A 26540-nucleotide genomic window follows, 5' to 3' on the forward strand; every position below is an offset into this window, starting at 1 on the left:
TATTTGTTATATAGAATGTTTTATTTGATTATATGCTTATTTTCGCTAATTGCTGTTTTATTCGTTGAAAATTATATCATACATTTTTTATAATTTTTTCCTTTATTCTTCCATCAATATTGTAGTTATAATATTCGAATAAAAATATAACACTCTTATTCTACAATCTATTTATATTATCGAGTAACAGTTTTCCAATAAAAAGATATAACGCTTGAGGATTATATTTTCGATCACTAAGTGGAGTTGGACTTGCATTTTTATTAATAACTTCTTTAGTTGTTTTGATAATTTCTAGAGAACTATCTATAGAAACATAATCAATTTCATATATTCTTTTCTTAAGATTCTAAAGAGGTGTCAGAAAATTTGAATTATTGATATGCTATATTGAATCAGGGTAACTATCAGAATTCCTGCATAATTATATTGATAATAATGAGATCTAAATATATAAGTTTCATCGTTAGTGCTTTCATATTTTTATAGCCGAAATTTGACCTCTAAAAATTACTTTAGCGTGTTACAATTTTTTCATATGACGGTTAACAAAATAAATTACGGAATTTAAATATACTAATTAAGCACTAAATAATGGCGAAAACCGGATGTATAGTACTCCTATAGTTTTTGTTTTGGCACGTCGCTATTATTTGTTTATTTTTTTTTTTTTCGTGAATAACTTTTTAAATTCGGCTACAAAACTGATTAAAGCACTAACCTCTACTAGAAGGACTAAAAAATGATATAAGTTTCATCGTTAGTGCTTTCATAATTTTCTAGCCGAAATTTGACCTCTAAAAAATTTTTTAGCGTTTTACAATTTTTTCATATGACTGTTAACAAAATAAATTACGGAATTTAAATATACTAATTAAGCACTAAATAATGGCGAAAACCGGATGTATAGTACTCCTATAGTTTTTGTTTTGGCACGTCGCCATTATTTGTTTATTTTTGTTTTTTTCGTGAATAACTTTTTATTCTTAAATTCGGCTACAAAACTGATTATGGCACTAACCTCTACTAACGAAGCACTAAAGAATGATATAAGTTTCATCGTTAGTGCTTTCATAATTTTCTAGCCGAAATTTGACCTCTAAAAATTTCTTTAGCCTTTAACAATTTTTTCATATGACGGTTAACAAAATAAATTACAGAATTTAAATAAACTAATTAAGCACTAAATAATGGCGAAAACCGGATGTTTAGTACTATAGTTTTTGTTTTGGCACGTCGCCATTATTTGTTTATTTTTGTTTTTTTCGTGAATAACTTTTTATTCTTAAACTCGGCTACGGAACTGATTAAAGCACTAACCTCTACTAACGAAGCACTAAAGAATGATATAAGTTTCATCGTTAGTGCTTTCATAATTTTCTAGCCGATATTTGACTTCTAAAAATTTCATTAGCGTGTTACAATTTTTTCATATTATGACGGTTAACAAAATAAATTACGGAATTTAAATATACTAATTAAGCACTAAATTATGGTGATACCGGATGTATAGTACTCCTATAGTTTTTGTTTTGGCACGTCGCCATTATTTGTTTATTTTTGTTTTTTTCGTGAATAACTTTTTATTCTTAAATTCGGCTACAAAACTGATTAAAGCACTAACCTCTACTAACGAAGCACTAATAAATGATATAAGTTTCATCGTTAGTGCTTCCAATCGACTTTTAAGCGTGAAGTTGACACAAATATTTATTTTTGCTTATAACTTTTTTTTCTTAAATTCGGCTACTAAACGGATTAAAGAACTAACAAGCACTAAGCGCTAAAAAATGATATAAGTTCATCGTTAGTGCTTTCATAATTTTCTAGCAGAAATTTGACCTCTAAAAATTTAATTAGCATTTTACAATTTTTTTATATGACGGTTAACAAAATTAATAACGGAATTTAAATACACTAATTAAGCACTAAATAATGGCGAAAACCGGATGTTTAGTACTCCTATAGTTTTTGTTTTGGCACGTCGCCATTATTTGTTTAATTTTGTTTTTTTCGTGAATAACTTTTTATTCTTAAATTCGGCTACGGAACTGATTGAAGCACTAACCTCTATTATCGAAGCACTAAAGAATGATATAAGTTTCATCGTTAGTGCTTCCAAAAGTTCAGCCTTCACGCCTAAATCCTGACGTCATAGTTTTTATTTAGCCTATAACTTTTTTTATAAGGCGGTTAAGTAAATTAATAACGGAATTTAAATACAATTAAGCACCAAATAATGGCCAAAACCGGATGTTTTGTACACCTATAGTTTTTGTTTTGGCACGTCGCCCATATTTGTTTATTTTTTTTTTCGTGAATAAACTTTTATTCATAAATTCGTCTACAAAATGGATTGAAGCACTAACCTCTACTTACGAAGCACTAAAGAATGATATAAGTTTCATCGTTAGTGCTTCCAATCGACTTTTAAGCGTGAAGTTGGCACAAATTTTTATTTTTGCTTATAACATTTTTTCCTTAAATTCGGCTACTATACGGATTGAAGCACTAAAAAATGACATATGATTCATCGTTAGTGCTTCCAATCGTTCGGCCAACTTGTTGGAAAATATTTTAAAAAAATTATTAAATTTCAGGTGTTTTTTTATTTCCGGTAAAAATATAAAATTAACATTGTTAGGAAGGGATTTTTTTGGGTGTTAATATTCACTAAAAATGTTTAATACCTTTATATTAAACGATTTAATAAAAAATCTCGATAGCTATTTTAGTTTTTTTAATTTTATTTAAATTTTTTTTATTTTATAAATAAATAAATGCAATATAGATGGCGTTATATTAAATTTTTTAATATTATGTAATTTTTAATAAAAATATGAATAGTATTGTGATTAAAATTAAAAAATCAATTGAGTATAACCAAGAATGATGTCCTGGGGCGATATGTAAGCAGGCAGCCGATATAGATATGATTTTATTAGGACGCTATATTATAAAATAAAGATATTTTAAAATTTTATACACAAACAATATAAAAATAAATACCTCTTGTTTTAATCTTATCCCATTTTGTGTTTATTAATAGAATTTCTTGAGACGATAATTTGTAGGTACGTCCTGTCACTGTAATAGGATCTACTACTGTTATTATTTGATTAATGGGTAACCATATCTTTTCCGCAATTGTGGGGTAAAAGAAGGATGGTGATGGTCCATGGGGATGTAAAAAGGAAATATATATCTCCTCAGTAATTTAATTCTTTTTTAGTACTGTGGCTAACCACCAAAAATCGTCATAAGCACATGTTACGAATCCTTTAATATCGGCAAAAGACAAATTATCGACATTTGAGATATTGTTAATTTGTAAGTCCTTTGCATATGAATATATTTTTGATTTAAGTTTACTTTAACTCAAAGGAAATATAGCATGTATTTCCTCCTGAAATGGGACTAGCTTAATTGAATCTTTCTCGTAGTTTAATCTCTTGTAAATTGTATTGTTCGTTGGTTATATATGTAAAATTTACTGATGGCATGTTTAGTTTTTAAGCGCAAAATTATAATAGTTTGAATATAAAATTTTAAAATATGTTTATTTTACAATATAACGTCAATAAAATAATATCTGTATGGGCTGCCTGCTTACATATCGCCCTAGGACATCATTCTTGGTTATACTCACTTGATTTTTTAATTTTAATCATAATACTATTCATATTTTTATTAAAAATTATATATTATAAAAATATTTTAATATAACGCCATCTATATTACATTTTTTTATTTATAAAAATAATAAAAATTAAAATAAAATTAAAAAAACAAAAATGGCTATCGAGAATTTTTATCAAATCGTTTAATATAATGGTAATAAACATTTTTACCCAAAAAAAATTCCTTCCTAACTGACAAAAAACACAAAAGGAAACAAGAGGGGTTCAAATGTAATTATATCAGAAAAATTACTAAAACGAAATTCTAATATAAGAACCAACTCAGAATGAAAACTATCAATTAATGAACTAAATTAAAACTTATAAATTAAATGCCACGCGAACTAATTTTTGGATTTATATCTTTATTAAATAAAAATATTCATCAATTTACAAGGGTCAAAAATTAAAATCGCAAAAATATTATTATAATTTCAAAAGGTTTTATTCAATAAAAAAAAGGTTATCAAAAATTGAAAAGTCACAAAAATCAAAAATTAATAAAATTTTAAAAGTGATAAAAATTAAAAGTAATTTTCTTTTTTTTACAAAAATATGATATCTATTAATTTCTAATATTTGAAAAAAATGACTGACATTTTTCTAACTAAATACAAAACATAGATAAAAATATGATTGACATTATCCGATAAATGTATTATTTATGACGCCACCCCTTTATGGGCTGTGGCACGCCAAACAACGAAAAAAAATAATATAAATTTAACAGGTGTCTGGGTGCAGCGGATATTTTGTGGAGCCCTCATGAGAGTAGTTGATTCTCCCACAAGTCCATGTCATCTATACGTGGAGCTTCCGCAGAAAAAGCTGACGTCGTCGGCGTAGGCCCTTGAATGCTATCGACCGCTCGCTGAAGAATGTTGTCGATGGGGGGGTTTGACGTGCTGCTGGAACTTCCGCTGGAGGTACCAATCAGGGCACCCCTGTTGGCTGACGGCGCTTGTCGTATAGGAGCAAATGGAGCGGTCCCCCGCGTTGAGTCCTCCACTCTCCTTCGATACTGCCTGGTTGATAGTCCAATGGTGTTGTCATTGATAGGGGCTAGAGGCGATCGCCCGTCTCTTCCTAAACTTGGGCACTGGCTTCGAATATGGTCATTGCTTCGACAATGGAAGCATTTCTTGGTACGGGGACCCCCAGACATCATCGAATTATCTAGTACCATCATGGCTGGTATCGTCATGCCGGTATTCTTGGGTATCAAGGTAATTTGAATGTAGCATGATCCCAGATCGACTAATCGACTGGTAGTTTCCATGTGTCTTATCGTCCGGAATATGTGGATATCAGCTGCAACGGGAGATTTATTTTAAATTTTTCTTTTTAAAAAATTTTAATTTTTAATATAAAGTTAATTTACTTTAACCTCTTTTTTTTTTTTAAAAAAATTTTAAATTTTTAATATAAAATTAATTTACAAAATTTTAAATTTTTAATATAAAACTAATTTACTTTAACTTATTTTTTAGAAAAAAATTTTATGTTTAATAAAAAAAAAACCTATTTTTATACTCACGATTTACGGCGCAAGCATATTGTATCAAAACAAAAAAAAATATTCCTCTCAATAATATTATTATAATATCCCTTGGTGGGAGCGTCAATTGAAACAAATAACATACTTTCTAACTTATTCACGCGAATCCCCCAATAAAAATAAGTGAGGAAAAAATTTTGCCATCCTAAAACTAACAGAAAAAAAAACTAAACTTTCTATTATTCTAATAAAAGATAAACATCTTTTCATTACATTTTAAAAAAAAAACTTTCTATTAATCTAATGAAAGATAAAAACATCATTTCATTACTTTGAAAACCAAACTTTATTTAATACCAGATAACATTAACACAATTTTTCCTTACACAAAAAAAACTTGCTATTCATTTAATAACGGACAATATACACACATGTTTTCATTACTTTGAAAATCAAACTTTATTTAATACAAGACAACATTAACACAATTTTTCCTTACACAAAAGGAAAAAAAAACTTGCTATTCATTTAATAACGGACAATATACAAACATGTTTTCATAACTTTGAAAATCAAACTTTATTTAATACAAGACAACATTAACACAAATCTTCATTTGACAAAACAGACAAAGACAATCCTTAACGAACCAAACTGAAGAAAACTTTCCATATCATTACCATGTTGATAAATTTATTAAACCAGTCTATATTGACCTATTTTTAATATGACCAAATATATATATCTTTACCATGTTGACAAATTTATTAAACCCGTCTATATTGACCTATTTTTAATATGACCAATATATTCAGAAACCGATTTTATTAAACTCGTCTAATAGAACTATGATTATAACTGCAAATGACCAACAACCTGTCTATATTGAACTATTTTCAATATGACTAAATATATTCGGAAACCGAACCCATATGAACCCCAAACAAATAAGACGCTTCTTATTTATCCCAATCTCATATGATCGTGATGACGAACCACGGTCACCCCTGTTATTAACAAAATTTCACTTAATTTCGAACCCCGGTTCAATATGACCCGACCCTTTTCCCATTTGGTTGCCCGATTGTCGAACAATCGGGCCCAAACCTTTTGTCCCACGGCAAACCGTACCCCTAATTTTACTTCCATTGAGGTAATAGTCTTCTTCTTTGGTTTTAAGAAATCCAAAGGACCCCGTGTTCGCCTACCTAAAAATAACTCGACAGGCGTAACTCCCTCTCGATTACGAGAATTGAGGTAATATAATTGAGACATGTAAGCCTCCTCTTTATGGGCTCCAGCCTTTTTGATCCAATTTTTAACAATGGCTACCATCCTCTCAGCTTGTCCATTCGAGCTGGGATGATATGGTGGAGCTAGAATGTGTTTTGTCTGTGACTCAACACAAAACTGTTTAAAATCTTCGCTGACAAAGGCGGGACCCCCGTCAGACACTATCTTGTCCGGAAAACCGAACCGAGCATATAATTCTCTTAATTTTTTCACAACAATTTTTGTGGTATATCCATGTACTTCTGCATATTCTATCCATTTAGAATACGAGTCTACCACTAAAAAATATGTCCTTTTATCAAGATCAAAGAAATCGATGTGGATACGTTCCCAAGGTTTCTTTGATTTAGGCCAAACCTGCCCTACCTCTTTACGGGACATAGGAGCACAGGCATTACAAGGAACGCATTTCCTGGTAATCCGTTCAATATCTTTGCCCATACCAGGCCACCATACATATTCTCGAGCCCAAGACTTCATCTTGTCTCGACCTTGATGACCGGCGTGCAATAATTTCATAATTTTACTCCGTAATTTATAAGGAATTACGGCCCTGTTTCCCCTCATAATACAATCATCAACAATTGATAATTCTTTCTGTATTTTTTTATATGCATCATATTTGTTTTTCCAAGGTTTATCTCCTGTTAGACTTAATTTTATCTGACCTAGCACTTTGTCATTCACAGTATTGGCTTTCAAATCCTCCCAATTGGTAGGACCCCCTTTTAAAATATAAGACAGAGAACGCACTAAGGCCTTCTCTCTATCACTTATACTAATATTTATTTCCGGGTCTGCACAGTCAGAACCCAACCTGGACAAAATATCCGGCAAATGATTCTCTTTGCCCCGACGATATCTAACTTCCACGTTAAAACTTCCCACTAATAACAACCAACGTTGTAACCGGGGAGATAGCATTAACTCCCTATTATCCTTTCGGAATAGGTGGATTAATGGCTTATGGTCAGTAAAAATTTCAAATTTTTTACCAATCAAATATTCACGGCATTTCGTCAAACCGAAAATCACGACCAAGGCCTCCTGTTCAATCACCGAATATCTCGTTTCGACATCCCTAAAAACTCGGGAAAAAAAAAGGATGGGTCTTTCCACACCATCAATTACATGTAATAAGGCTCCTCCAACACCTTTGTTGGAGGCATAAACCGCTAAAATAATTTCTAAATCATTGTTGAAACAGACTAAAATTGGCTCTTCCCCAATTTTTCCCTTTAAAATTTCAAATGCTTCTTGTTGCGCTACTTTCCAATCGAAATGAATGCCTTTTTTTAATAACTCATATAACGGGGCAGCTACCTTCGCAAAATCCTCTATAAAACGATGATAGTAATTTACCATACCCAAAAAGGACTGCACTTCAGCCTTATTATTGGGTCATTCCATGTCAAATCAATCACTTTTCGGCCGACCCCTTTCGATTTCGATGAAAAATCGTAGGCTGGTTATATATGTTCCCATTAGATTATAAACAAAATTTTAGCGCATTAGCAACTATATTAGCGGAGATATTCGGGGTTAAAGGTCTAAAAAACGTCTTTTTTTGCTTTTTACTGATGTTAAATAACTAGTTTTTAATTTTAAACTAAATATGATCAAATATTGAATATAATATCAATAGCTAAGTTAATAATTGATGATTATGGCGAAAACATCAAAATTAATTTTTGATAAAATATGGGTCATCTTATGGTCAGTTGAAAACTTGAAATTAATATTTCGAAATGTATATGATCTCCGATTTTTAATTTTTTTAAGAAATATTATCCGTTTATTATTTTTTTAATAATTTCTTCAACAATTAGCATGGCTGGATATTTATTTTAAAAAATATTGCGATTTTTATACTTTAAAAAAAATAGATGGCGCTATATATAATAGTTTTAATATGTTAAAATTCATTTTTTTTATTGATTAAAAATATTTTAATGTATATATATCATACTAAATCGATTACAATGTCCATTATATATTTTTATTTGTAATTCAGATCATAAATTTTTAAAATCTTAACAAATTTAGCCTAATTTAGATAGTTTATAAATTAATTAAATCTTACTTCATCTAAAGGAATACAAAGCCTGGCTAGCTTGTGAGATTTCTTCGGGAGATAATATATATGTTTGACTGGTAGGAGTAGAAGGATTGACCAGCGAGAGTATATGAGATTTAGGCAACACTAAAATATCATCTTTCAGAGGAAATTTAAATGAGGCTGAAGGTCCACAAGGGTGTAAAAATTGGATTTTTACTTCTTTATTTATATCATTTTTATCGATTATATATCCTAACCACCACTTATCATCATATACACATGTTATATATCCATTAATATTTTAAAAATTAATTTTCTCATTTAAATACGAAACTTGTTTTATATTATATTTTTTGGAATTAGAATATATTTTGGTTTTTAGTCTATTTTGATCAATGGGAATAATCCCGTGAATTTTTTGGGTCCGATGTATAAGCAGTGCATTAAATCTTTTACGAAGGGCTAATTCCTCTTCGATATATTCTTGATTGGATACATATTCAAATTGAATTCCATTAATATTTTCTTTAGCATAATTATATAATTCTAATGGGGTTAGGATTTGATTTTTATTTGGCCTTTGAAGACTAGCTCTGGCAACTAATCTTTTGACAGTTCCTCCAATACCGTCACATGCATTTTTGCGGTGAGCAGTGGCAAAGAAATGCCATTCGGCAGGAATATTAAAATCGTATTTATGAAGACATATGTTCAGAAAAATTTTGCGATTCTTGTATTGAGACGCGGCTTCATCTGAAAAATATATTATTTTTTCTGGTTTAGAATTAAATTTGGATAAAATAACAAAATTTATATTTTTTAATTCTCCAGATTTATAATATGCTACAAATGGATGTATAGTGGCCTGCACGTTGTTCCAATGAAATCCCTGAACTTCATCTTGTAAAATGAAGGAATAATTCTCAGAATAATCTAGAATTGTTAAAAATTCCCCATCTATTAAATTTTTCTACATTTGTCATCAATTTCACATTCTGATGAATGGCGCAGACACAAACAGTGTGTGTGCCACTAGCTCCAACTAAAATACAGTTTTTTGGTCTAAGTTCGGCAAATTTAGAGAATCCAATTGATATATTTGGGTATTCTTCCTTAAACATCTTGAATATTTATTTAAGCTTATTTAATATAAGTCTTTGGACTGATTCTTTCTCGCCTTTAACAGATACACAATCTTTTATTCCAGGCATGAGTCGGCTTATTTCATCAGAACTATAATTTTGTTTATTTTTATTACTTAAAAAATTTTTCAAAATCTTCGAAATTTTCTTTATCTCTGGTTATTTTAATAATTTAAGATAATGACAATTTCATAACATTCTTGATCTTGATGGGTATGACTTAGTCAGGGGGGGGGGTATGCCTGATAATTAATGTGATTTTCGATTTTTCCCTTAATAATTTTCCTGCACTCCTTTAATCCTGCCTTTTTGCTCGTATGCTAGTCGGATTTTTTAATTATTTTTAATTTACATTGAAATATTAAAAAAATTATTAAATTTTTTTATCCTGCGAATATCTCAGGGGAATAAGGTATAATCCAATTTTATGATATATTATACATTAAAATATTTTTAATCAATAAAAAAATGAATTTAACATATTAAAACTATTATAAATAGCGCCATCTATTTTTTTAAAAGTATAAAAATCGCAATATTTTTTTAAATAAATATCCAGCCATGCTAATTGTTGAAGAAATTATTAGAAAAATAGTAAACGGATAATATTTCTTAAAAAAATTAAAAATCGGAGATCATATACATTTCGAAATATTAATTTCAAGTTTTCAACTGACCATAAGATGACCCATATTTTATCAAAAATTAATTTTGATGTTTTCGCCATAATCATCAATTATTAACTTAGCTATTGATATTATATTCAATATTTGATCATATTTAGTTTTAAATTAAAAACTAATTATTTGACATCAGTAAAAAGCAAAAAAAGACGTTTTTTGGACCTTTAACCCCGATTATCTCCGCTAATATAGTTGCTAATGCGCTAAAATTTTGTTTATAATCTAATGGGAACATATATAACCAGTCTACAACTTTTTATCGAAATTGAAAGGGGTCGGCCGAAAATCTTGATTTTTTTGCTCATTTGACATGGAATAACCCTATTGGGCTGCTTCAAATTTAATATATTTTTCAAATTTTTTTTTAATGGCTTCACCTCAATCCCATTTATTTGATGGCCTAAATATTCGACCTCCATTACACCCAAAAGGCTTTTCTCTTTGCTGGCTCTCAAGCCTTTATCATGAATTCTTTTAAAAACTTCCTCCAGACGATGGTTATGCTGCTCAGGCGTTATCCCTGTAATTAGCACATCATCCATGTAATAAAATACACCCTCTAATCCTTGAAAAACGGACGCCATGGTTCGCTGAAAAATAGGCGCTGACACACTCAACCCAAATGGTAATCTACAAAAAGCGAACAGCCCTTTGGGAGTCGTGATCGTCAATAATTTACGAATCTCCTCCCTCAAAGGTAATTGTAAATAGGCTGACGAAAAATCAACCTTTGAAAAATATTTCGCTCCCTTCAACTGGGCCAAAATTTCCTCAATTCGGGGTAAAGGATATTTAACCTCTACTACCCATCGATTAACGGTTACTCTGAAATCAGCACAGAGTCTCAATTTACCATTTGATTTCTTAACCGGTTCCAACGGGGTTGCCCATACACTATATTCCACTGGAACAATGATACCATCTTTAACCCATTGATCCAATTCTTCGTCAATTTCCTTTTTCCATTCAAAAGGGACTCGACGACACGCTAGGAAAATAGGTGCAAATCCTTCCCTTAATTTTATATCTACTTGATAATCATTAAGACAACCTAATTTGTCTTCGAAAATTATTTCATACTTCTTCATTAAACGAGATATATTTTCACTCATTTTATGTAATTCAGGAATACCAATAGCCACCACTGGGGTTTTATCAATGCTAATGTTGTTTTCAACCATTAATTCCGTGGACTTTACATACCTATCAGAATTATGGGTTGAATCATTTTGTTTTATGGTTAAATCCTTCCCTTCTATTTCACAGATATTTTTTCGAGCGTTATAAGCAATATTTTGGTCTTTCTGGTTAATTATGGCCGAACCATTATGTAGGGCAAAAATATTCCAATAATTACTGAAAGGACCTAACTGAACAATCCAATCCCACCCCATGATGGTTTCCACATCTTTCTTTACTACCCATAAATCTAGGAAAAATGTGGTATCATGAAGAATTACGCCCAATTTAGTTTTTCCCAAAACTATTATCTCAGACCCATCAAATTGTCTGACACACATAGATTCTTTCTCAAGCTTACCTTTAGGCCAATACTTAAAATGATTTCTTCGAGACATTATAGAAATGCTAGCCCCTGTGTCGAACAACATGTCAATATCCCTCGAGTCAACTCTTACGATAACTCTTGGACTAGGACGAGGTTCGACTAATCTCTCAGTCATTAAAGTATCATATGTTTTAATTGACTGATCAATATTAATCTCATTTGAAACATCAGTTTCATGAGAATTCCCATTTGAACATAAATTCAACTCGGAATTTAGTGGTTCCTTAACCATATTCATATTCTTCTTTGCAATATAACTGGGATATTTTTCCCATCTGAAAGCATTAACATTCCTGTCATTGGAATATTTGACAATACCCCTAGGATATTTATCCCATTTAAAATCATTAGAATCTTTATTATTTTTATCATCATGAATAAAAAAATTTCGGTTATAATCATGGTTATTTACTTTATTATCATTTTTCCATCCCGATCTCCTACCTACTATATGATTACATTTGCAATCATATAGTCAATTTTTGATACAGTTTATGGCTACATGTCCCGGTTTGTTACATTTAAAACACAAACGGGATTTGCCATAATTCGGTCGTAAAACATCAAATTTAATCGTGTTAGTACCAGAAATTTTTCTAACATTAGAATTTTCTAATGCCAGTTTCCTTAACGGAAAACCTTCACGAAAATTTTGTTCTTTGACTACGCAGGTCTCTACCTTGTGACCAACATACCCACAGCGGGTACATTTCAAATCTTCTAAAATTTTCTTATGACCTGAAAAGCCATTTTTTTCCATGAAAATATTTTTTTCATTTGTCCATGTCGGCCCACGTATTTGTCCTTTATTAATATTACTATTCGTAATCACCAACGTATTTATATCTTGATATATAATCTTAATCACTTCTTTTAATTCTTTCAATTCCTGGAGGATAACTATAGATCTCTCCACACTATCCAAACGGTCATCGTTATTATCTTTCATCGTTTCCACCTTTTCAGGTCTGCCGTTCTTGATTTCATTTAAAATTCCATTTAAACTACTTTCCAAGACCGCAATCTTTTTCCAACAATCAGCCGACACCGGAGTGTCTAATTTCCAACTACCATATACCTTGGTCGCAACCAGCGTACATTTTCCAAACAAAAATTTTATCATAATATGTAACACATACAGTAGGACCAACAATAAAATTGTCACTACGGCATTATTTACATCAAATTTATCAACCATTTGATACACACTTTGATAAGTAATACTCGGATACTCCGAAATTTTATCAAATACGCTAGGCTCAATATCAAAATTAAATATAAAGCCCATCTCATTATATGAAAAATTTATATTACTTTAAAACGGCCGTGTTAAATTTCTAAAAATTTACACAAAAAGGTGATTGCGTTGTGTTCTGAGGCAAGATACAAAATATAAAATAAAATATTTTCTTTTACCTTGAAATACCGAATAACCCTGGAATCGAAACAATCCTGGTGGTCTCGGTCACCAATGACAAAAAACACAAAAGGAAACAAGAGGGGTTCAAATGTTAATTATATCAGAAAAATTACTAAAACAAATTCTAATATAAGAACCAACTCAGAATGAAAACTATCAATTAATGAACTAAATTAAAACTTATAAATTAAATGCCACGCGAACTAATTTTTGGATTTATATCTTTATTAAATAAAAATATTCATCAATTTACAAGGGTCAAAAATTAAAATCGCAAAAATATTATAAAAGGTTTTATTCAATAAAAAAAAAGGTTATCAAAAATTGAAAAGTCACAAAAATCAAAAATTAATAAAATTTTAAAAGTGATAAAAATTAAAAGTAATTTACTTTTTTTTACAAAAATATGATATCTATTAATTTCTAATATTTGAAAAAAAATGACTGACATTTTTCTAACTAAATACAAAACATAGATAAAAATATGATTGACATTATCCGATAAATGTATTATTTATGACACTAACAATGTTAATTTTTTATTTTTATCGGAAATAAGAAAACACTTCAATTTTTTTATTTTTTTTTATATTTCCCAACGTAAGATTTTAAGGGCTATAATATGATATATAATTTGTAACACTTAACAAGATTTAATTAAATCAGGCACTTCGCGATTTTCGACTTTGAAGGCGTATATCTTTGGATCTGGTTGAGCTAGCACTCTAAAATTTTGATTTTATTAACATTTACAACATAAATAACTAACATGCCAAGTTTCATTCATTTTTGAGATGGTCGGCCGAAAATCTGGTTTTTTGGTCGATTTGACGTGGAATCACCCCATGTTGATTTAATAATTTTTATAAGAGACCTTCAGTCCCAGTCCTAAGCCCAGCATGATCCGGGTACACGGACTGGGCCGTGTTTTAATTTTTTAAAATATACTCAGGCCGGGTCTGAAAATTTAAAAAAAAAATACCTGGGCCGGGTCGTGCAAATGGTACCTATGCAGGCCTTTTATTTTTATTATATCAATATATTATTATTTTAAGACGATTATTACAATGAAGATGACGATGATGATTCTGAATACTGGCAACCGGGAAGTATTAGGGAAAATGAGATCGAAGACAACAGCAGCAGGCTTGAAAGTTACCATTCGAAGTTAGAGATGTAAAGGTAGGGAAATTTCCCGGGAAATAACAGGAAATTTCCCTGGAATATTCCCCGGGAACATTCATATTTTCCTGGGAAATTTCCCGAATTTTCCCTTAATATAAATATATTATTTATTTGCAAAATTATGATTTATATTTTATAAAATATAATATTTTATTTCAATAATTATGATGTATAATTTAATTTATAAATAATTTTTATTTTCCTCGTGAGTCTTAAAACTTATTTTTTTTTATTAGTGCAATCATTGAGTGCAATTTTTCATATCTATAATTTTAAAATACAAAAATAAAGGTAAAATGTTTCACATTATATTCTCATACATAATATTAATGTGATATATTATAGAATTATTAATAATTAATGATATATTTAGATTTGATATATAATAGTGCTCACAAATTGAGCGTTTGCAGTATGTTTGTTAATGTAACGCATCTTTGTTTAGATTGAAAGCAGTATGTTTTTTATTAAAGTTTTTTTTATAATTTCTTAAACAAAAAGAGTTTATTTCTTACCTTAAGGTAAAATAAGGAAGTTTAATTATATTTGTTTATTTAGATTTCCTAAGAATTTACGATTCAATCAGGGTTTTCAAGTTTTTTTGTGGCCTTGGATGCAAAACATTTGTATATAAATGTTTCTTTGTTTATCCTACCTTAATTTATATATTTATAATAATCTATATATTTTAATAAAAATGTGAAATAAATTTTGAATAGTTTGCATATATATATATTTTATATTTTTTTCAAGACACTAGATATAAAAATAAATAGATTTAGAAATATTGCTAATCAAATTTCAAATTTATGATATAATTTGATTAAATCTATCTAATAATTGATAAATAAATTTTGAATAGTTGCTTATTTATATATATTTTACAAAATAATTTTAATTACATTTTTCAATCTTTAATTATGAAAATGTACACCATAATAAGAGTATTAAATGTCTTATTTAATAAAATAATTTTAATTATATTTTTCAAAAATGGACACTACAATATGGAATAATATAACTTTATTATATATAAATAAATAGAATTACAAAAAAAAACAAATCAATTTTCATAGATATAATTTCATTAAATAATGAGGTTTGATTTGCAAGTATATCTGTTGAATTTGGAGGCCACAATTCAATTTTCCATTAAAGTATAATACAATGGAGATACTTCATTTTTGAAAAAATATTTGTTTGATTTATATTTTATAGAGAAACATTCTATAATAATGTTAAATTTATAGATAAATATATATTTTACTGGCTATCAAGGCACTCTTTCCAAAAGAGTCAATATATCCAACAATGCATTTAATTTTAACTCACTTGCCTTCCTTTGGTATAATTTCTTTAGGAAAACTATCCTCTATTGTTGGCTCCATGAATTTAATGTAATCATACCATCTTTATGAGAGTTTAGAGCCGGAAGCTCCTGAAACCTTGCACAATTATCTTGGTCTTTAGAGTTTTGCAACTTCTTCTTTATGCATGCTAGAGTTGTATCATGCAATGGAAATTCCATCCCCAAGCTATTAAAAATATAATTTATCATTATTTATATATATTTACCTTAAACTACTGGTTAATAAACCATCTAATACTAATATAGGATTCTTATGGTCTGGACGCTGCTGGCTCCAGACCATTTGTTGAGTTTCCAGTAAGGTACAAAATTTTTTAGTAACCTTATCATCCCTTCTAAAATTATAATATGTATATCCTAAAATAAAATAAATAAAATGAAAATTATTAGTAATACTAAAACAAGAAATAGAAGATATTGTTTAAACCCAGTATAATTTTTAAACTAATAACAATATTTTGTAAATCTTGGGTTTTTTATGTTGGTTCCCCCCTAATATTTTAATTTCATGATTAAGCTTTTCAAAATATTATAAAAGAATACTTCTTTTAATGGTTATTTTATAATACCCATGATTCAATATTCTATTATTAAAGTAGTTTAAAATAAAGATATATTAATTTATCTTTTTACCTTCATAAGCTTTTTTAAGTTTGAACTGCTGGACTTTGATGTTGAAATATTTGCGTTGGGACATAATTTACATTTACAAAGTGTAGTCTTTGTACCCTTAATTTTCTTTATTAGTGTAAAATATGTTTTAAATTGGGGCCAGGGAAGGGTTAAATCATCTTGAAGTAAATACTATGGCATAATATTCTTAAAATAAATTATAAAATAGAATAATAATATAATTATCATTTACTTTGAATTTTGATTGAATATTAATTAGATTAACATTTTACTGAAAATTTAGATTAACATTTTACTGAAAATTTAACAACGAAAATTTAAAATAAAAATGAAGAATGGTGGTTGATATGAATTAAAAACTTCGTTTAAATTATTTATATTAAAAAAGAAATAAAAGATAATAAAATATGTTTTTCTTTTTAAAATATTTTTTAATAAAAAATTTGAAGTAACGTTTTGCATTACCATTACTCGTTACCTCTAGAAGAAAGTAACGAATTGCTCTTCAAAAAATTACTTTACAGCACTAATAAATACTATATTGTGAAGTAGTGCACATGTCTATGATATTTTCACTATTGTAAATATTTGTATCTAAGTGAGTTTGGGTATTATGTACAAGAATATAATAAAAAGCCTTACTGATTATTAAGAAATGTAGAAAATAAAAGCAAATTCCCCTTCTTTAGCTTATCTACTATTTAGATTATTTTTTTTCAAATAATTATATAAAAATAATAATTTAAGCTTAAAATAGACATAATGTAGTAATAAAATCGTACACGATTTTTATGTACTGTGAATGCAATTACGCATGCAATAACACAGAGATATTATTCGTTGCAGCGATGATTACTATGAATGTAGCGTAAGGTATGAATTCCATTAAAATGAAGATTATATCGTTCAGGCAGTATTTGCTGAAAATTATGTTATTTTGGTTCAAGATAAAGTATTAGGGCACTGGAATAAAGCGCAAGTTACCATTCATTCTTTTGTGATTTATTACAAGACACCTGTTATATATTAGTTCTAAGTAGGGTTGTCAAATAAAAATTAATTTAATTTAAATATTCTATTTACAAAATTTGATCAAAATAATTTATAACGAGGAAGGATAAAAACTTAGTATTTTAGAATTAAATAATTTTTATATGAAAAATACTAAATTATATTGAAATTGGTCAATTGGCCGAATACTCTAAAATGTTATTGTTGAATAAATATATTGATTTAATTAACTAGTATATATTTTAAATATCAATGCAATTAGATTACAATTTATTTAAAATATATTTGTATCATCAAGGCATTGATTTTATTATAATTATATTATAATATAAGATTTTCATATTGAAATATTAGAATATTTTTAAATATATAAAAAAAAAAATTTTCTCATTATTAATTTGATTGCATCTGATATATAAATAAACATATTAATTTTGCTAAAGCATGGTTTTAAAAAATTACTAATTGCCAAATTATACTACATTATATACAATTATACAAATAAAATGGGCTTCATGGTTGTTGAAGAAGTTGGATATTTGTCTGAAAGAAATTACCAATAATATATTAAATGAAGAAATTAAAGATATTTTTGAAAAAGAGAAAACAATCTAAATACATGTGCTCACACTGTTGATTATATACTGGATCTATCCAATATTAAGGGGGCATCTTCAGTAAAAAAATTTATTATATATAATTTTGTAGGTAAAGAAATTCTCTAATGGGCTAACAAAGAATTATAAATATTGGCGCCATTATAGGCTTTTAACATCCGGTTTACCTAAATTGCTTTACCTGTATTTTTAAGCAAAATTGTGAGTTTGTTTTCGATTTTTTTTATTGCTTTTTATTTAGACACCTTTTCTAAATATATACAATATCAAAACCTTGTCGAAGCTATCGATTCCAAAAATTGATAAAAAAATAGATGGCGCTTTATGAAATTACGGATGGTTAAAATTTTGCTGCTAACTTATCAATAACCAGATATTTTTACTTTTTATAATAAAAAATTTTGATTTTCTATTAAATATACTAATTAACTGAGGAGCAGAGTGGGCATATGCCCATTAGACACTTAATAATGTAACAAATTTCCATAATAAATATCTTTCATATAATTTTTTTAATTTTTAAGGTATCTACAATTTCATCGAATTTTTTATCATTTGATTAAGATGATGGTATAATTTTAGTCGTTAAAACTTTTTTTTATTCTAGATATTTTTTTCTTCGAATATTTCTTTTCAAATAAGCGTTTTCTTCTAATGAGAGATTCCCCATTTGATTGTAGGGATATATTAATGTCAATAGCCTCTTGATTAATTATATGAAGGGGAGAATCAATATCTACATTGTCATTTGAAGTATAAGGATGTTTGCTAATTTTTGTCGCCATGAAGAGCATATTAAATGGTAAATTTTTTTGGGTCATCTAGGGTAGAATCTTTCTTAGATTCTGCGATAATAAGCATGTCTCTGTAGATTAAATAGGTTGCAACATTTTAATATTTGTAACGTCCATCTTTGATATAGAATAAAATTTTAATTGATCTACACCTAGAATACATGTTTTTGCACTCTCCAAATCCAGATTGTTATTGGTAGACAGACGATAAAATTAATCTGAACGGACAGGTTAAAATTATTTCGCAGAAAGAGAGATCGTTTTAAACAATTTATTTTGTAAAATATAATCGAATATATGCCTAATAAAACATTCTTTTTTCAGCTGTTATATATTATCGAGCTAATAAGTCATTCGCTCGCTATAGTAGCAAAGTAGAGATCTAAAATATCTAAAACATTTTATCCATAGTGGGAGGGAGGGGGGAGGGCAGAACTGGAAAATTTTATCACAATTTTTATTCGTATATATATTTATAAAAGGTGTCTAAATAAAAAGCAAAAAAAAATTCGAAAACAAACTCACTATTTTGCTTAAAAATACAGGTAAAGTAATTTAGGTAAACCGGATGTTAAAAGCCTATAATGGCGCCAATATTTAATATTCTTTGTTAGCCCATTAGAGAATTTGTTTACCTACAAAATGATATATTATAATTTTTTTTACTATAAATAGTTTTTGAGATATAAGCATTTTAAAAATTTTACAGATTCCTAAGTGGCTCTTTTTTGTACCTTTGAGCCCCTATATATCGAGAACCAGGTGTGCTAGCGAGCTAAAATAAACGTCTTTCTCATTCTTTTATCTATCTAAATAATTCCAGAAATTTTTAACAATTTTAAAAGGAGTCGGCCTAAAAAGTGCCTTTTTGAGCGATTTGACATGGAATGGCCCAGTAGTGAGTTTTGTGTAACATAATATAATACAAGAATTAGTCATTTTACAAGGTGATAATAATCAAAATATGTTAGTGATATAAATTTCAGAAGTAAAAGCGGCGGTATATTTAATAGCCTAAATATGTGGAAAGCAGTAACTTTCCTAAAAAACAATCCTATTTCAGTCTTAGGTTATTGGAATGAGCTTTGCTCACCTTGAACATTAAGAGAAGTGCAAATATAATGTCTTTCTAACAATTCCTAGTTATACTTCTTTTCAGTAAGAAATTGGTCTGTTTGGGGTAATATTCATAGAAGAAAAGAAATCGATTGAAGGTCGCAACAATCATAAAATTGGTAATAGTATCATAACCTAAGATTAGGGCTGGGAACCAATAGTAAAAACCCAATATTAACAAAATATTGTATTGGTATTGGTATTGGGTCTAAAATATTGGTATTGGTTTAAACAATATTTTCTATTTCTTGTATTGGTATTGCTATTGGTATTGGTTTATATTGGTATTGGTTTATATTCAAATTACTAATTAAAAGAATAGAAATAGTGATTATAAAACCCTTAATTTCTAATTTTAGATAAACATGGGGAAAAAAATCATGATACCATAAAATCAGGGCTAAGAACCAACTCTCAAAATTTTACCGAATTCAAATTCTTTTTTTAAACTAGGAATTTATTAGGTGATGTGAATATAAAAAATTTTGATTTAATCATGTATTTTTTGTATCAACAATAATAAACGTATTGATTTTGAACCATTTTATTTATCACAAAGAACATAGCAAAATAAGTAAACTAAAAATGTAACATAACTGTCTATTAATACAAAATATAATGCAAAAGAATGATATAATTTTAATATAAGAGGAAATAATTTTATGTATTTAAGAAGAATCTTGCATGCGCATCCAACTTTTTAGGCACAGGCAAGGTTGTATAGTATGCTCATCTAGTGAACAACGTTTATCTGTTATAACACCGTCCTTCTGAAAAAGCCCTTTCAGAGCTAGATGAGGTGGCCTGAATTGCTAGATAATCTCTGGCAATATTTGATAATACTGGATATCTATTTATATTTAATTTCCACCAATCTAATGGATTTGTATCATTGGAAATTGTGGCTTCATCTACGTATTTACTTATTTCTAAGTTGTTATTATTATGATGTTTCACCTGATAAATTTTGTCATAAAAGGACAATTTTTTGTTATTTTGTGCTTCATTTGTAAGTTCCGCTGAATTGTTATTATTTATTTTATAAATATTGTATTCATTAGTAAGATATCCAATAAGAGTTTCCATATTATTATGCTTTAATAAATGACTTGATAGTTTAAATCTTGGGTCAATCATTGTTGAAATAATAAAGAGGTGTTTATTAAAATTATAGTATTTATTAAGTTTTGTTAAGGCAGCTAAAGAAGCTGTCTTTAAAATAGCATTAGGATTATTATTATAACTCTCCACATGCTCAAAAATACTGGAATATAAAGGAATAATTGTTGAAATTGTTGGAGTATTAGCACATGAGGCCATCTCTGTAGCAAAATTAAATGGTTCCAGAAATTCTCGGAATATTTCTATATTATTCCAGGCTAAGGCACTAATATAATTTTCTTGATTGGTATTTTGTAAATTGGTATATGTTGTCAAATAGGGTTTGAGCAATATTGTTCTTTCAAGCATTTGGTATGTTGAATTCCAACGTGTTGATACTTGGTATATCCAAAATTGGGTGAGGAAATTTTAAGTGTGGATTTTTTTCAAGATATATTTTTTCGAGTTTATTAGAAAGTTTAAAAATTTTTTAAAAATTTCTTATTTTTTTTAAAGTTGTATTTAAGGGTTCCAATGCAGCCATGACAGCCAAATGTATAATATGGCAAAAGCATTTGCACACATTATCAAAATTATCTTTTTGTTTTAAAATTTTTAGAAATGCTAAATTATTACATGCATTGTCTGATGTAATGCAAAAAAAATTTCAAATTTTACTTTTAATACAGAATTAAAAATATTAATAGAATTATGTGCTGATTTAAAAGGAATAAAATCTAATAAATGATTATTTAATTTAAAATCATTATCAATATAATGAATTGTTATGCCCATAAAGGGTAGTTTATTTGGAGAGGACCAAATGTCCATTGTTAAGGAAAATTTAGATGTAATGTTAGAAAGTACAGATTTTAAATTGATAAAAGAACTATGATAATGTTTCATAATTTCTATTTTTAGCGTTTTTTTAGAAACTAATGTTAGTATGCTATTAAATTTTTAAAAGTGATATCCTCAACTATTGAAAAGGCTAAATTATTTTGAATGAAAAAGTTTATAATTAAATTAGCTTTATTATTTATATTATTAAGTAAAAATGATTTTATTGTCTTGATTTTTTTACTGCCAATATTTATTTGCTCACATTTCTTATATAATGTTGGGTGGATGGATTTAAGATGTGTCCATAATCCTGAGGTTCCAAAATTAGGAAGTGATATTTTTTTTTACATTTATTACAAATTGCCTTTTTTTATTATCACAAGTAGTATAAAATTCCCAGATTTTTGCTGAATTTCGTCTTTTATTAGATATTGATAATTCTTCTTGTTCATTATCGCTATTATTATTAGTACCAACAGCATCTATGTTTATTAACTCTATTTGGTCTTCATTTATTATAATATCCTAAATAAATAAATAAAATTGATAGATATCATGTAAAAAATTTACTTCCATAAATAAAAATAAACTATAATTATAAATAACAGAAATATTGATATCACAGTAGTATTTGGAAGAAATAACAGATGTAATCAGTTTTCGCAATGAAAGTAAAAAAAATACCACGATATAATTATTCACGATAAACCCAAATAATTATGTTATTTTTAATATTGGTATTGGTTAAAATTGTATTTAAGCAATATATCAGAACCAATATATTTAGGTAATTGGTATTGGTATTGGTTGTAAAAGCAATACCAATATTTATATATATATTGGTTTATATTGGTATTGGTATTGTAAACCAATATTATATTGGTATTGGTCCCACCCCTACCTAAGATTGATTAAAATATTAAGGAAAATGATAATATTGAATATAAATTTAAACAAGACTACCATGGAGATCAAAACATTAATTTTGGAATTGAGAAAAATATAATTTAATATTACATGAATTCATTTTTTACTATTATATATAAAAAAAGTTAATATTGTCTAACATTTATCTGAATTTAATCAAATATCGGTCAATTAACCGAATCGTATAAAAAAATTATGATGAATGATATTTTTCAATATAAACCTGTAACTTCTCTAATTGAAATATTAGTATATGGTATAGTAGGGGTGGGGTGTACCGTTACCACATTTTTTAGAGGTCGATCCGATCCGATATTCCCGATATTAAATTGATATCGGCCGATTACCGATCCGATATCATATCTAATTTTGTATTCTGTAAAGATACCAATGGTTTTAATTTTTAATATACTTTTTATTAGTATAACATCTATAATTTAACTATATCATAACTTATGTCTTTTAATTAAAATATAATGATCAGTTATACTTTATATTCAATTCAATTGCAATTCTAAAAGTATAAAAAATATTTTTATTCTTAAATAACTTTTATATAATAAGTAATAACATTAATCTATATACATATTAATTAATAAACAATTATATTATGAAATTTTAAAATAATATTTAACATTAATAGCGAAGATTTCTTTTTAGAAATACCAATATTTCCAATTTATCAGAGGTCAGCTTGCTGCGATAGTAACTGTAATATCACCAGAACAGATTCTGAAGAGATTTTCGCTCACTTTTATAATCAGAATGCGCAAAAAATAACAATATGGTAGAATGTTTATTTTATTAATTAATTATTATTATTAAAAAAATATACATAAAAATGTTTGATTTTATTTATAAAAATAAATGATTTTAGATATAATTATTTTTTTAAAATTTTATAACATTTTATTTTTGTTAAAGAAGACATTTTTATATCGGATCAAATTTTATAATATTGACCGATAACCGATATTTTAAAATGGGTGAAATATCAGCCCGATCCCATAAAAAATATCTGCGCATCCCTAGTTTAAAGCATGATTTAATTCAAAAAAATCACTCTAACCTAGTTCTATGGAGATCTCGGTAAAAGTTTTGCTATAAATAATTCTCGATATGATCTTCACTGGATAGTATGCCAAATCAATTCGTTTTAATAAACATTCGCGATAAAAGTTTCGCTAATATTGTTTGTAAAATTTAAACTATATTGAGTTTGAAAAAAATCTTCAAGAAATTTTTCTAGCAAAAATCTTTGAAAATTAATTTATAATATAGAATTTTATTTTAAATTGGAAATTTTTTATGTATAGAAATTATAAAAGATTTAATTATATATGTTAGCGGCAATGTGAAATATTCGGCAATGTGAGGTTGTGGTGCAGGGTAATTTTGTTATTTCGGCAAAGTATACATTGCCGATATAACCAGGCAATGTGTTATTTTTGTAATATTATATTATTAATAATTTTTTCATTATTATTAATAATTTTTTAAGATTAATATTATATTTTAATTTGTTATATTTATTTTTTACATAAATTTTTTCAATAAATATATTTTTTTGATTGATATTTTTTTTAATATATATATTCTTTTTAATATATATTTTTTTTAATATCTATTTTTTTTTAATATATACTTTTTTTTCAACATTATTTTTTTGATTGATATATTTTTTAATATATATATTTTTTTAAATATATATTTTGATCGCTAATTTTTTTTATTTTTTGTGTTATATGATTTTTTTAATAAATTTTTTTAAATATATTTTCTTGATTGATATTTTTTTTAAATATATATTTTTAAAATGATTTTATATATTTATATTTTATGTAATTTTATCTATTATATATCTTTTGATAGTTAATTTTTTAGGTAAAAGTGACAAATGTCATAATGGTTATTTTAAAACTTTTTTGAGTTTTTTTAAAGTAAATAGGTACAAATACGTTTTGTAAACATGTTAAACTAAAATTTCAGTTAGAATGCACTATAGAAAAGTGACAATTGTCATAATCGTTTTTTTAAAACTTTTTTAAGTTTTTTTAAAGTAAATAGGTAAAAATAGGTTTTGTAAACTTGTTAAATTAATATTTCAGTGAAAGTGTACTGTTGAAAAGTGACAATTGTCATAATCGTTATTTTTAAACTTTTTTAAGTTTTTTTAAAGTAAATAGGTAAAAATAGGTTTTGTAAACATGTTAAATTAATATTTCAGTAAAAGTGTATTGTAGAAAAGTGACAATTGTCATTCTCGTTATTTTTGAACTTTAAAATTTTTTTAAAGTAAATAGGTAAAAATATGTTTGGTAAACATGCTAAATTAATATTTCAATGAAAATGTACTTTAGAAAAGTGACAATTGTCATAATCGTTATTTTTAAACTTTTTAAAGTAAATAGGTAAAAATAGGTTTAGTAAACGTTAAATTAATATTTCAGTGAAAGTCTACTGTAGAAAAGTGACAATTGTAATAATCGTTATTTTTAAACTTTTTTGAGTTTTTTTAAAGTAAATAGGTAAAAATATGTTTTGTAAAAATGTTAAATTATAATATCAGTTAAAGTGTACTGTAGAAAAGTATCAATAGTCATAATCGTTATTTTTAAACTTTTGTTTTTTAAAGTAAATAGGTAAAAAAATGTTCTGTAAACTTAAAATTTCAGTTTAGATATGTTTTATATTTTAAAGTCACTAATAGTAATATCAAGAATAAAATTTCTAAATTCGCTTTTATTTATATATTTTAAATAAATAATGAGTTATTTTCCTGCAAATCGTTAATGCACTATTATGATTAAACTTTAATCTTCATAGCATCCGGAAATGTTTTTTAACATAATTTATAATAGTAGGCCGATATAATATTAAAATAACTGTAAGATTAATTTATTTTTTTCTAAAATGTTAACTACGAAGTATATTTAAATATAGAATCCTGCATCAGTTATTTGTATATCAACTAACTATAATATTTTTGACTTATTTATTTCAATTCTGTGAGTAAATACATTTTAAATATTTATTCACTTTAGTGAACGATCTGAAATTACAAGTTAGAGCTAATATTGAAATTTAAATCTATCAAAGTATTAAATAGCTTTTCGAAAATGAATATATTTACGAAATAAATTTTAGCATTTTCAAAGTTAGCCTTGATATTTATATTTATTTTAAACAAATACTAAGATTATACATCAAACATTATAAGTTTATCTAAGTTTTTTTCGAGAAATAAAGGCTTTTGGATAATTTTTTTTACTATATTTTATTGAATAATGCTAGGCTCTCTTTTGAAGGCCTTTGGAAAATTTATGTTTTAATTTTCTTCGGGTTTATACAAATTTTATAAGGTCATTATTTTTATTCATTTTTTTATATTTTTGTGACATCATATACGCACTTGTTAATTTTTTATTATTTTAAATAAAATTTACCAAATCAGACACATTTGGTAAAATGGGTGGGAATTTTTTCTTCTCCCCTACCCCTATCATATTTATATGCTTCTTAATATTATTAAAAAATATCTGTACGCTATATTATTAACGGAAATCTCGTAGCAAGCCTGATCTTGTAAGATTTTGTATCTT

The 26540-nt window shown here is 27.0% G+C and overlaps 1 protein-coding gene across 4 annotated transcripts in view; it reads left to right on the forward strand.

The window, feature by feature from the left end:
• LOC135925990 (methylosome subunit pICln-like) overlaps positions 1-26540 on the forward strand; it is an 81948-nt gene that overhangs the window by 22972 nt on the left and 32436 nt on the right. For all 4 annotated transcript variants that reach the window (XM_065461617.1, XM_065461616.1, XM_065461618.1 and 1 more), the window contains exon 5: positions 14398-14509. In XM_065461617.1, coding sequence (XP_065317689.1) covers positions 14398-14509 — 112 coding nt within the window. The remainder of the gene's footprint in view (positions 1-14397; positions 14510-26540) is intronic.

This window comes from Gordionus sp. m RMFG-2023, chromosome 3 (genome assembly GCF_954871325.1).
Source record: "Gordionus sp. m RMFG-2023 chromosome 3, tfGorSpeb1-WG-v2, whole genome shotgun sequence".
Taxonomy (NCBI): Eukaryota; Metazoa; Nematomorpha; class Gordioida; order Chordodea; family Parachordodidae; genus Gordionus; species Gordionus sp. m RMFG-2023.